General features: G+C 37.4%; 1 protein-coding gene across 1 annotated transcript in view; it reads left to right on the top strand.

Annotated features, from left to right (window-relative positions):
• caln2 (calneuron 2) overlaps window positions 1–11,518 on the top strand; it is a 34,391-nt gene extending 22,873 nt beyond the window's left edge. Inside the window, exons 5-6 of the mRNA XM_041802065.1 lie at window positions 1,197–1,350; window positions 10,338–11,518. Coding sequence (XP_041657999.1) covers window positions 1,197–1,350; window positions 10,338–10,465 — 282 coding nt within the window. The 3' untranslated portion in view covers window positions 10,466–11,518. The remainder of the gene's footprint in view (window positions 1–1,196; window positions 1,351–10,337) is intronic.
• The last annotated feature ends 2,226 nt before the right edge of the window (window positions 11,519–13,744 follow it).

Below are 13,744 nucleotides of genomic sequence, written 5' to 3'. Positions count from 1 at the left end.
TTGAATTTGCGCTGCTGACTCTTTGGAGCTCTCTTCCACTTCAGCTGTGCTCTGCTGCTTAGGCTAATCCTTCCAAAAAGAAGCTTGAGACACATCTTATGATTGGCTTTTGAACATCTAAAACACTGAATTGGTCATTTGCAAATTTTCCAAGTTTCATATTTGAATGCTTTGTTGTTGTTGATGATTTTTTGCCATTTTATTTTAACTGTTGTGAAGCACTTTGTGGCCTTGTTCTGTAAAAGGTCCTATACACATAAAATAAAAATTAATTACTTACTGTCTGCAGAACTTTCATGGCAACAATGCCTGTTGCTGTTTCTTTTCTTGTTTGATAGTAAAGATGTTGTCACTGTCATTTAGTGTGGATTATAATGAGGCATGAGTAGCATTATTGTCGTCTGTCTTAAATGAGCACCCCCTTCACATCACATCTCCTTTTTGTCTCTAATACAACTGTCTGCCAGTTCTGTTCCCTCCATCTGTGTCCCACTACTTCCTTCCTCTCAGTATGCTCTAACTTCAACATACTCTTTCCCATTTTCTAATCTTATCGTATCTCACTCTCTTCCTCTCTCGATCAAACCTCATATTTTCTTCCTCTCTGCCTCATCTGCCTCAGCATGTCCATCTGCTGTGCTAAACCAAGTGGCTGATTGTATTTGCGGATGTCGGTGAAGTAAATAATCTAGAGGTTTTGAGGAGGGTGTTTGCATGTTTGTCAATGGATTGTGGGAGAGTCTGCTGCAAACATTACAGATGTGATGTAGAAAGGTAGGAAGGGAATTAAGCAGAGGCAAAGACTCAAATTTCAAATCAGTGAGTAGTTTAAGCCTCATCAATCATTTTAAACACAAGCCTGAACACAAAACTTCCAACATAACCACCTACAAGGAAGTAATTGTGGAAGTATCAAATCACACACACAGGTTTGCATACTGATTCAGGCAACCAAAAATAGCAACAGTAATGCACTGGCAAACATGCTGCCATTACATTACAAATGACACCTTTCCTACTTGCATGCTGTGCCTGCACATTACACATTCAGGCAATAAAGGAGAAATTCATACATGCTATCATTTCTCTAAGTTGTACATTTCACACCTCATCCTTATCTTCTATATTTATCTTGCTTCATAAAACCACTGTGTGCATAAATGTGAGTCTGCATTGATTGCCTTGTGCCCCTGCAGTTTGACATGCAGCAGCTGTCTCTGGATGAGCTGAAGCAGGTGCTGTTCCACGCCTTTCGGGACCACCTGACAATGAAGGACATAGAGAACATCATCATCACTGAGGAGGAGAGCCTCAACGAAACCTCAGGGAACTGCCCTGAGTATGAGGGAGGTAAGGAAGCTATTCTTTTGTTATAAATACCTGTTATTACATAAAGTAATTTAGAAATGTAATTAACCTCATGCTTATCTTTGATTTTCTAGAAAACCCCATTGAGATTATAACCTCTTTGACAAATGAGTATGACTTGATAAATGTATCATTGAAGACATAACACACTAAGATTGAATACTTAGTAAATGACTTAATCTAGACAGCTATTCATCCTTGTAGTTAGTTATTTTGTTAGCTAGTCAGCAGTCTCATAGTAGAGGTTAGATTATCTGCCTGAGACCTGTCTGAGTTGTGCAATGTGCTTATTAGTGGAGGGACAAGAAAGGAAAAAATAAAGTTAACATGTGAAGTATGTGACCAACAGTGTAGACTGTAGTCTCTGTTAACAGACTGATATTCTCCATAACACTTTTATGGATACTTTCTGTGTTCACACATTGGGCCTACATGCCCAAGCACACTTGTGTCTTAACATGGGCTGATAAAATGGTGGTATGCAAGTTACATGATTAACATTACAGTTAGCTTTAGCAATGTGAGTTTTAGCAAATGAAGCTAATGTCAATATACTAAGTAGCTACGTGGTTTACATAGCTGCTTTGTGAGCTTAGCTCTTGCTACATTAGCTATGTAGTGCCGTTACCTATAGCTAGGTTAGCTTAAGCAACATGACCTTGAGCAAACATAGCTCAAGCTGACTTAGCTACGCAGATAACATAGATATGTAACTAATGTAGCTGCTTTGTGAGCTTAGCTATAGCCTTGTAGCTACAGAGCTCCATTATCTACTCATCTTATGCAGCTAGCTATGTAAGTTGTGCTGGCTGTGTTAGGATGTTTTCATGGAGGGTGAGCTTTTTTCCTGTAAGCAGACTGTGTACTTGGCTTCATTTTATATTTTTGTAACTTTTGATATTTTATGCGTTACCTTAACCCTTTCTTGAACCCTTAAATGGAAATTTAATATGATTTTATTTAAAATGTTTAGTGTGTATATATCCATTCTTAAAGAGACTGCCTCTCACATGGGTGGTATGCAAGTGGGTCGTCAGAGATGTATGGTCTGCAGCCAGACCCCTCTTAATAAACTGTACATTAGGATAAAGTGAACTTGGATCTGGGGCTTGTCCCCAACTTGAAACTATCCTTAATCTTGATTTTAAAAGCCAAGTTTAAAAGCCAAAAAAAGTTTGTCTTAAATCAAGCCTATGTTGATGAATACAGTCAATGGAGCAGACCAGTTTGGGATTGGAGAGAACATGTAGGGTTGGGCTGGATTTTTTGGGCTTGACCTAACCTTCATTTCAGAGCCATCATGGTTTGATTTTCCTGAATTTCTCATGCTAGTAGGTTTTACAGCTGTTGACAGGTGTGCATATAGACTCAAAATCAGGGGTGTCAAACTCAATCACAGCAGCAGCTGGATTCTGGATTTAGGTCTGACCTGAGGGCCTAACAGGGTCAACATATAACCATAACTGTCAACCTCATTTTCACTTGTAATAAAATATTTAAAAGAAAAACAGCACTAATGATAAATCAGTTGGAAATTCAAAGAGTAAAAATGATAAATTTAAAGGCTCAAATTTAAGAGAAAATTCCAATATATTAGTTCAAAAGATCAGAACACGATATCAAAAATAGAAAAATAATGTTTTTGAAGAGCAAATATATACAAGAAGAAAGTTGAAATCAAAAGTTTGAAAGGTTAAAAATATCAGATCAAATTTGAAATCATGAGTTTAAAAGTCAAAATATGACTTAAAATTTTAAATTGTGAGTCTGATAGTTCAAAACATGGAATTAAAAAGCCAGAATTAGGAGTTGAAAATGTCAAAATATGAGCTACAATTCAAAATGATGACTTAAAAAGTTAAAAGTATGACTTAAATTCAAAATCGGGAGTGTAAAAGGTCAAAATATGATATAAAAAGTAAGTGATTAATTTAAAATGTCAAAATATGAGAAAAAAAATTGACATCATATGATTAAAAGTCAAAATATGGGATTTAAAAGCCAAAGCAAGGAGTTGAAAGGGTCAAAATATGGCTTAAAGGTTGAAATTGGGAATCTAAAAGATAAAAATGTGACATATAAAGTCCAAATTATAAGTTGAAAAGGTCAAAGTATGAAATGAAAAGTAAAAATCATAAGTTTGAGTCATAATCTTGAGATGCAAAATTGGAAATATGAAATAAAACACAAATCCCCACCACCACCTCTCCCCACCCATTGTTGACTTTTTATGAAATATTTCTTTTTCTTTACTTTTTCAGATTTTTATGGCTTAACAAGGATATTTTAAATAATCCAGTTGAATTTTACATTGTTATACTGGAGGAAATCTGCAGACCTCATAATGGTGGGCCAGTAGTAATACAAATATGATATGATCTTGCAGGCCAGATATAATCGTTCCATGGGCCAGATTTGGCCCCCAGGGCTTGAGCTTGACACTTGCACTCCAAATGAAGCTAAGCTGGCTCTTTACCTCAGTTTCCAGTTTTTGCAAAGCAAAGTCAAACCATTACCAAAGTGTAACTGGGGCTGAAATATGTGATGGATATCAATCTTCTCTTTTAAGTTGCAGTAATATCACCAATAAGCACATTTCCTGGATCCAAATATCTTGTTCAGGACAGACATATTCACTAACCTTTTGCTGCCTCCAGCAGTCCATATGCAAATATCCCAGTGGTATGTGGGCTCCTATAAAAAATGGGATGAAAGAAGCAAAAAAAGGAAGTGAGATGCACAGAGAAAGGAAAACTGTTCTGAAGTCTTTGTTCAGTTGGAATAAAGTGGATACGACAAGGCATAGTTGGGGTTCTTAAAAAATAGCACTTTAAGCACACACTTCTAAATGCATTTTTCATTTCTGTTTGGCCAAATTCAAAGTGAAATCTCTTATCTGGTGCTCTATCAAAATGAATATCCACAAGAGGTTTTATCTGTATCCTGGTGATCTCTAAAAGGTCAAGCCTGCTGATTCATATTGAAAAACAGATGTAATATTTAAATAATAATTCAAATGAAGTTTAAAGGTCAAGGTTATGCATGAATTCTCATTGGACAAAGACAGAGTAAATAAAGTTTAACTGCCAAATTGGAACCCATTAGATATTAAAACTGAGAGATAATGCCATTTTATGTTGCTGTAGGGAACAAAGAAAAACAAAGGTAACAAAAACTTAAATCTGACTCTCTGTTTTTCAAGGTAAAGAACTAGACATGGCCCTTTACTACAAAACATCCAAAAGGCAGACAAGGACAAAAGGGTAGATGGATAAAGTGTTCTGGTAAACTCAGATGCTTTTAATGAATCTGCAGGGCACCAGTCTACTGTCTCAGTGAGACCTCAAGAGACAGCAGTAAGGAAGTAGAAAGAAACTAAGCAAAGAATGGACTGAGAAGAGGGAGATAAGAGGCTCAGGAAACTGCACGCCTGGCACTCTTTTTTACTAAGTTCTTGTGTTGAGGGAAGGGCGAGACATGGAGTTAGAGAGCTGAGTAAAAACAGTGAAAGGGGGAGAGGTAGGCATTGGAAGAAAAAAGAAAGCAGAAGAGTAAAAAAAGGGATATGAAAAGAGAGTCTTGGAAAAAAGCTGAAGTCTCGCCACATTTAACCCTCTTCCCACATCCTCAACTTCCCTTTTTCGTGCCTGCCTCCTTCCAGTCTTCTTCCTGTCCGATGGGACTCCAGCGCCTTTTAACCGTCTGTCTCTCTTAGATCCATGACTCAGAGCTCTGACTTGATTTATTGATGCGGTGTGTGATTCTTACAAACTGAGACAGGGGGGCTGACAGAGAGGAAACTTTAAGTTGTCGTTTTTGCTGCAAGGCCTGTTTGAGGACACATCTGTCACTATTCTTCCTCTTTTAATCTCCAGGGATTATGTCTTTGGGGGAAGAAGGCCTCTAAGCCTAATTGTCAGTGAAACAAAAGTTCCAGCAACTTCTACTATCTGCAAAATATCATAAAAAAGTTTGTGTCTCACATATACTCATAGTTATCACAATGGAGACACTCAAACTGACGATCTCGATCACAGAGAAGTCCTAAAACATCACAACTGCAATGTAGCCCGATGAAACCTGACACTCAGCCACCAAGCCCAACTGTCCAGTCTCCTAATTACAAAGCACAAAACTATCAGGGCTTAATCTACTTTGCTGTTAAACAGAGTTCTGCTGCACCAGCTCTGGATACAGTGGCTATAAAAAGCATTCACCTCCTTGCAAATATTGTTGCAGAAATACTGTTTCACTTCATATGAACAATCATTGAAAAGCATTTTTCTTAATGAAGTGTTTGTGAAAGAGCTGACTCTTATACTAGTTTGTCTCTGCAGAAAATAATAACTGAAAAGAACTTCCCCTACATACAAACAAAATACAAACAGCAATGAATATGTATGTTAATACAATAAAGCACTACAATGAGGTGAAACTACTGCACATAACCTTTATCTGTAGTAAGTGTAAAATGCTAACAGTGACACTGATTGGTCATATTTTTGAATAAGACAAAAGTTAATTTATTGTCGGGTGAATAAAAAGATCTCTGCTCTTGGAAAACAAAAGTGAGCGAGAAAGACAGTCATCATACATCTCTGAGGATGTAATTTATCACAGAGGATGAACTGCTGACACCAAACAGCTGGTTACTTTCTGCTTCAGTTCACCCTTCAAGTTCTCCCACCTTTAAAAACAATGACAACCATATTTATATTTGTATATTTATAACGGCAGACTACACAATGTTTTTGCCTGTTAAGATGGTCAATATGTCAGAATAGGTGATCACCGAGACATAAATGTGTGCTGTTACTTGACTGACAGACATGACAGGCTTCACGAAGGTACACGATCAATCATTTCAACTGATGTGATGACATTCGAAGGAGGAGTGTCTGGGTTAGATTACACCCAGAAAGAAGACTGTAAACAAACATAATGTATTTACTGTACTGTAATCTGTTTGTCTGTCAAAGTGTTATAATGAATTATACACTAGCTTGATGCTAACATAAACGGCACTTACTATATTTCCGTCTCTTCAACATTTCCCTTTTTGTCAGTCATGGTTTTCCATTTATGACATTTCATAATGACCAAGATGTTGGTGCAAGAGCTCAACAAACTTCCCTCAGTCTCATTGTTCCATCTCAAAGGACAAACTTCATCATTTCTTTTGGTTTGCTCTATGCTCTCACTTGTGAACATCACTGATGTAGAAGACAGGATAAAAATCTATTTCTGTCAGGAGGTCATGATGTACCTCAGACATGTTGTTGAATGTCCTTCATTATCACACCACATTAGATTAAATAACAGATTTTCAAGGCAGACGGGTCCCAAAATCCTACGCTACTGTAATCGTACTGAAAACATACAGTCTGACCTTGGCTTAACAAGCACCCTAAATATTAGTAGTGCATGAAGTCCATCCAAAATTAGAAATTATGTTTAAACCAGGCTACATTTGAACTTACACTTAGCATGTGCATGTTGTTGGCATGGGAGCCTCTGATAACTAGATCTGTTAGATTTATGGGGGTCCTCCCCCAGAAAATTTTGAAAGAAGTAGATTCAATTTTCAATTCATTCTGGTGCATTTTATCATGTTTTTCAGATTGAAAATTATCTCCCTCTTTCATTGGTTTTCCTTGGAGCCAGCATGGTCTGCAATTACTGTCTACTATGTTCTGGTGTAATACACAGAGGACTGACACTGACAACTTTTTTGGCACTTTATTCTCTATTTAATGTAATTAAATATTTATTCTATTTGCATCTGATTTTCAGAAATTAAACTTGTTTCCAGCTATGTAGCAAGCACTACTCTTTGCAGAAAAAACTGCCTGTCACCTTTCAGCACTCACCTCAGCATCAGAGCTGTCTCCACTGCCCCTGCATGCTGCCCCTGCCTCTGACTCACTCGTTGTCTCAACCACCTATATCAGGAGACATGGAGATGCATTGAGCATTCTTTCATATTGATAATTGACATAAGCTTAATGTAGTTTGTTCATATGAAGATTTCTGTGATGTAGCTCAGTCATGTTATCAGCATATCAAATACACAGGTAGTATAGCAGCCTAATAATTATGTAGGCTACATTAGAAATGGGCCACCTCCCTAAAACATGACTGAGCAGTTTGACACTTCAGAAATTGTCAAATGTGTGTTCAGACCTGGAGTCTTTTTTTAATGGACACTGTCAGAGAGAGGAATAACGTCATGAGAGCGAAAAAAAAGTGAGTAAAAAAGAGCCTAAATATGTTTAGAACTACAAATGAACTTCCTTCTGTCGATTCTTATTTTTATAACGTCACAGTTCCAACCCTCATCCTTTATGCGGGCTTAGGACCTGCAAAAATGACTCAAGAGATACTGTGGTAGTTACTACTGTGGTAGTTTAAATTCTATTTTTCATAAGTTTATTTTTCTTAACTTTGGTTTAGTTTTGAAACTTATGGTCCATTTAAGAGCCTGCAACAAATCACAGTGAGACATGAACATTTTTAACCATTTGATTCATAATATGTTTTTTCCTTTTTTCTTTGGTTGTAAATGAACCAAAGAGACAAGAGAAAAACTGCCAAGGCGACGTGGAGGGTTGAACATCTCCTGCTCCACTGCAGCTGAGAGGGACTGCTGTGTGAAGACTGGGCTGCCTGTAAGCAAGAGTATCTTGATGCAGACAAGATGGCCGACATACATCCAATCCATACCGGAAGTCTCAACCAGAAGTCCGTATGTCTAATGTTAGGCTTAGGCATGAAAACCCAAGTGGTCAGGTTCAGGGTATGGCAGTGGGGAAGGTGATATATTTGAGATCCAGCACCAAGGGTTAGGCTTAGGTGCTGGCAGCTGAGTCCAACAAAAAGAAGAAACTTTCACTCGGGACTTCCGGCATGGATTGGATGTATAGCGACGTCCATGTTGGCCATCTTGACTGCAGTTGAGTCCCTCTCCCTGTAAGAGCTTTGAGACTGGGAGGGGCTCACAGCAGCCCCTGCTGCTCACTGAGAGGACTAGCAACAATACATGCTTTCACGTCAGTCTCCTGAAGTTTCCAATAACACCAGAAAAATTCGTTAGATTTGTCACTTGTTGCTTTTTTAAAAAAGAGTCACTAGAGGGGTCTGAATACTCGCTAAATATAGCGACAAAGTCACTAGGTTGGCAACACTGCTCCCGCACAAGGTGCTTGATGAGACCCACATGCCAGCCTGCGCAGGGTGCTAGCCTGCTAACATTCTTATCAGAAAAGCTGGCTGTGTTTGGCCATGGAAGAACACGATTTAGCTGTTTGGTCACTCAAGGGAAAATTTGGGCAACTTTAACTTACTTTCCTTTTCTTCTGAATAAAAACTCCTTATGTCCATCTCTCATCTGTAGAACAGTCAAAGAAAGTATTTCAGCAAAAGCTGGACATTTTGACATTTGTTGTCGCTGTCATTGATCCGACTCTCAGTCTCAATATGCCTGCGTGATGCGGCTGTGTGTGTAGGAAACCAGGAAAACATGGAGTAAACTTCTATTGATATGGGTAATTCCCCCAAATGAAAAAATGTGAACAGATTTGATTGTGAAGCAATGAAAAGGACATTTCATTTCATGCACTAATACTTTTGATGGCAAATGTGGGGGGGTCCAAACAACTTTTTCTTTAAGGTGAGGGGGACGGGACACCCCCAATTGTATTGTGGTGACGCCCATTCATGATAGGTTGGCATAACCACACTTACCTCTGATCAGATCCTCTTGTTTCTTACAAGTTTCTCTTTAGTTATTTGATGTTATGAGAAAATGTAAAATTCCATAAATGACAGCTCTGTTAAGCTGCATTTGCACCAGATCAGCAGAGTAAAGATGGAACAGATGAATAAAAGTAATGAACACCAACAACAAAATCATTAAACCTTCCTTAACTGTGAGCTTATGCTTTGGTGTTTCCGCATAAAGTCAATATAGCAGCTCTCCCAGCTAGTCCATGCTCTACAGACCATGGCTCCGAATGGCCTAGATGTTAGTACCAATCTGGGGGGGTCAGGCCCTTCTGTAGGAAGGATCCTTTCGAGCCAGGTCCTATTCAAACCGTGAAACACACATTTAGAACAGGCTAGCGTGATTACATCAGTGGAACGGTCATATACCTGCCGGCAGCAAAATTTAAAGTGGAGCTGGTTCTCATGACAGCATTATACCACTTTTACCCAGCGCAGTCTAATATGCTATCATGTCAACATATAGTCATATTACATATGATTTATAATAATATAGTCAAATCCACCATATAATGTTATATAATCATGTTCTATGGTGCAGCTTTTACCTGTCCAGCCTTACTTTGATGTTAAAAAGTGATGGTGATAACATATTTAAGGTGGAAACATGACAATACTACATTTAAAAGTGGATTGAGTGGTCAAGGACCCAGCTTCCTCCTAGTATTGCGTTTTTTTTTTTGGTTTTTTTTTTTTTTGGTTTTTTGTTTGTTGGTTTGCTTGTTCTTTTAAGTGAAGGAAAATGGTTTGCATTGGATTGTGTGTAGTTCCTGTGAGCTAAGAATAAAGATGTGTATCTTTAAATATTCTCTGTTAGAAGGACTAAGTCCTTTGAAAAACATTGACGATCCTCAACGTTGGTACAGGCATTTGAAGACGTAGTATTATTTGAAAATGTCCATTCCAGGATCCTTCCTTGGCTTTAAGGAACGACTTTTGTTTTTATTCTAGAAAGATCAGGGCTCTTGTTACTACAAGTTATGCTCAGCCAACTTAGCTACCTAACTCACACACACAAGATTGTTTTCAGTCTTGATGAGAAAGTGTTTAAGTGTTTTCTACAAAATTTGATACTGTCTCCCAAGCTGTATTATAAATAACTGACTGATCACTTATAGATGAGAAGTATTACAAAAGCTATCCACTCATTTCCTATTTCTGTGTTTTGTCTCTTTCTCTCCTCTCAGTCCATCCTAAGAAGAAGAACCGTCAGACGTGCGTGAGGAAAAGCCTGATCTGCGCCTTCGCTATGGCTTTCATCATCAGTGTCATGCTGATCGCAGCCAATCAGATGCTGCGAAACGGCATGGAGTAACCATTTGCACTGTGAGCATGGGGAGTGGACAGAACAGCCATGACCTCACATCTTTCTTGTCTCTGCAGCCAAAGCTGGACCAGCCACAAACCAAGCACTTCTCCAAACAATCACTTTATTTATTTTCCTTTCATTTCAGTTGAACTTACCTTGTAGAAGCAGACAATGTGAGTGAATGATGATGTGAATTTTATATTCACTCAGCATTGAAGATGTCACCATGTTATGTAACTGGAACTGCTGAAACCTGGACTGGAACAAGATTGTGTTTTATAGCAATTTTATGATAGGTAGTTTCTTTTATTTAAGAGCACCATTTAAACTTTATTTTCTTATGAACCCAGTGTTTTTCAGGTGCTTTGAGCCATTCTAATATATATAAAAAACAATATTTATGATAGATAATCAATGATGATAAACTACATATTAACCCCTAGAGAAGATGCGCTGAACGTGAACAGAGTGAATGTGGGCACTGAATGTCAGCACAGTGTACTTTAGTGTTTATTTAATCCTTCACACCCATATTTTCCTGTAAGCTACTTAATCACACTATTTATAAGAAATCCACATACGTAGCTCAGTTCTTAGCTTGCTGCACATTCAGTGTCTTTGTGTCAACAAGGAGCACAAGTGGAGTTCTTAGAGAGAGGAATTATCACTGTCCTGCTGTCGCAACTGTGAAGTCTTGTGGCTGAATAGTTTATTATTGATCGATTGACTGGTTGTGTTAGGCAGTGCTGTGTAACTTGTAAAGGCAGAAAAAATAGAGGCCTTTAATCAAGTGGCAAAGAGGCTGTTTTTCCTGTTTTGTTTTGTTTTTTTTAACAAAAAAAATAAACTGAGGCTGGGATATTTTTTTTAAATGCACAGTAAGAAAATCATGTGTTAATGTTCCATGATGTTGTTATACTGCCCAACTGTGGTAAATGTAAACCACACAAAAGCATGCCAGGATATACACTGCCATACCAAACATGACTTCTTTTCTCATGGACTTCACTGTATATAGATATATAGTATTACTCAGCTTGTGTATTGTATTTTAATGTAAACAGCAGAATGTATGAGGAGAAGATACTTGTGAGAAAATCAGGGATATCAGTACAGCAGAGCTGTGATAAACTGTTGGTGAGGCTGTTTTCCTAGAAAAGCCTGCCCTCTAGTGGTAAAACTAAGAATTGCAGCTAAACGCCTGAACTACAATGTTTTTAAGCTGTTCAGAGGAGAACAACACAACCGATTGTGATCTTTGATATGTGCCGCGTCAGTGTCAGATCAGCAGTATTGTCTGTATAAAACTGCAACTTTTTTTTTCAACTTTTGTTACTGATGCTGCACTTGTTATATCCGGGGTCATACATGTTTGTGGTTCTGACCTAAAGCACTGAAATGGACTGAATCTGGAAAAAACTAAAGATTCATAGGAGCTTCTGATAATGCTCCTCTAATCCTGTAAAGTTTCACAGTTTCAGTGTTTGAATGTTTTTATATGAAGTTGTTAGTTGTAGGTTGTCCATTGTCTTTCATTAGAACTAAATCTTCATCACAAGTCCATGTCTTGTTAGTGTTTAAAACTGTGTTTGTTTCATACTGTTAAAGCATCAGGGCAGTTCAGAACAGAATTCTTATTGTTTTTTATTAAGAGATGTCAGATTTTTCATTAGAATTATAACATTTTTTCCACCTCTACACAGAAAAAAGAAAATCATTGGACCTACTTAGAAATTGCTTCAGTTGGTAACAAACGGTTACAATATTTTTTTAGCAACCCAAGTTAACACGCTTCAACTCAAGTTGAAAAATTCAATTGCTTGTACACCATAAAATAGAAATCAGATGTTGGTTGTAGCTCTTAGGGGTCCACGATCACGCCGGCGTGATTTCATCATGCACTACTTTTGTCACATGACAGCATGAAAACAAAGCCAAATTTTGCATTGCAATCACTTTGTGTGGAAAGCATGCTCTTTAAGCTTTCTTTCAGTCTTTGTCTGATGTCAACAGGCCAAGTAAAACAGGAAATATGATCATTTTAATTTGATATAAAAGTTAATGTTACAAGCAGGACAGCAGTCCATGCTGTACAGGACTGGCACTGGTATTTTTTCATAATTTCAGCCTGTTGTAATTTATTTTTAAACATTACAATATATTGTTTTAAATAACTATTAAAAATCCATTTTTGTGGGGTGTTGTGTTTTTTGGAGGCCCTATATATTATACAGTAAATTAAACTTTAAAAATAGTCTTCATTTTATAAAGTTGAGGTAGTGCCGAAAAAGATTCTACCAAATATGAGCTTGCTTTGCATTTTCTGAGTGGTGTATTTTGTCAAAGGAAAATTAACTAAATGGCAAAATAGTCAGTGGAACTCTAAGGGTTAACCTTTAAAAGTTAGTGTTCATGCTGCCTTAAAATTTTGAGCTGACTGAACTTAAAATGATACATTGAGATTAACTTCTATAACTCCATTCCAAACAAAAAGCTTTCCTGGTCTATCTTACATCATTCTTCATGTCCAAACCTGGGACCAGAGAATCCCTAGTTGTAAGGCAGTGGCTCCTAACCTTTTTCTTCAAAGCACTCCCTACTTGTATTGTAAAAATTGGTGAGCACCCCAGGACCAACATGGAAAAAAATGATGCTTTGCTGTCAAAGATTAGTGTCAACTTAAGTTAAAAGTAATTTCTTTTTTACAGCCAATTGAAGCATTTTTAAGGAGGTACAAGCAGAGGTGTAGTGGTCCGTGATTTACATACGCTTTATCAGGTATATTCTTTATTTAGAAGTGGGCTTACTCTATGGAGACTAAAACATAAAAGGGTATACTCTGTAGACCCGTGTATACCCTGCACTACTCCACTGGGTACAACCATTTTTAGTATATTTAAAATTTAAGTTAATTTACTGATATTTGTTCTATGATTATCACATTATACCCCATGAAACAACATGGATTTCTAAATTGCATGGTGCTCCCTTTGCATTTTATTTGATTGTTTATTTTGTCTTGCAAGATCGATAAATAGGAAAATATTTCAGTCAAAGAAGTGTAAAAGTATGTGTTTAAATGCTGTTAGAGTTAGTATTAAAGAAAGAGGGCTTGTTTAAAAATTAGCTTTGTGAGATCACAACATATGTATTATACTGTAAATCAGTATGCATGTCGTTCAGATTTTCACGTCTTCAACAGACAGGGAAATTCATTTAATCTTTCTTCGTAGTGGCACTGCCTTGGTTCAAAAAATGTATGTACTACTGTAATATATTTGACTT

Source organism: Cheilinus undulatus, linkage group 12 (genome assembly GCF_018320785.1).
Source record: "Cheilinus undulatus linkage group 12, ASM1832078v1, whole genome shotgun sequence".
Taxonomy (NCBI): Eukaryota; Metazoa; Chordata; class Actinopteri; order Labriformes; family Labridae; genus Cheilinus; species Cheilinus undulatus.
This window is presented reverse-complemented; position numbering and strand designations above follow the sequence as displayed.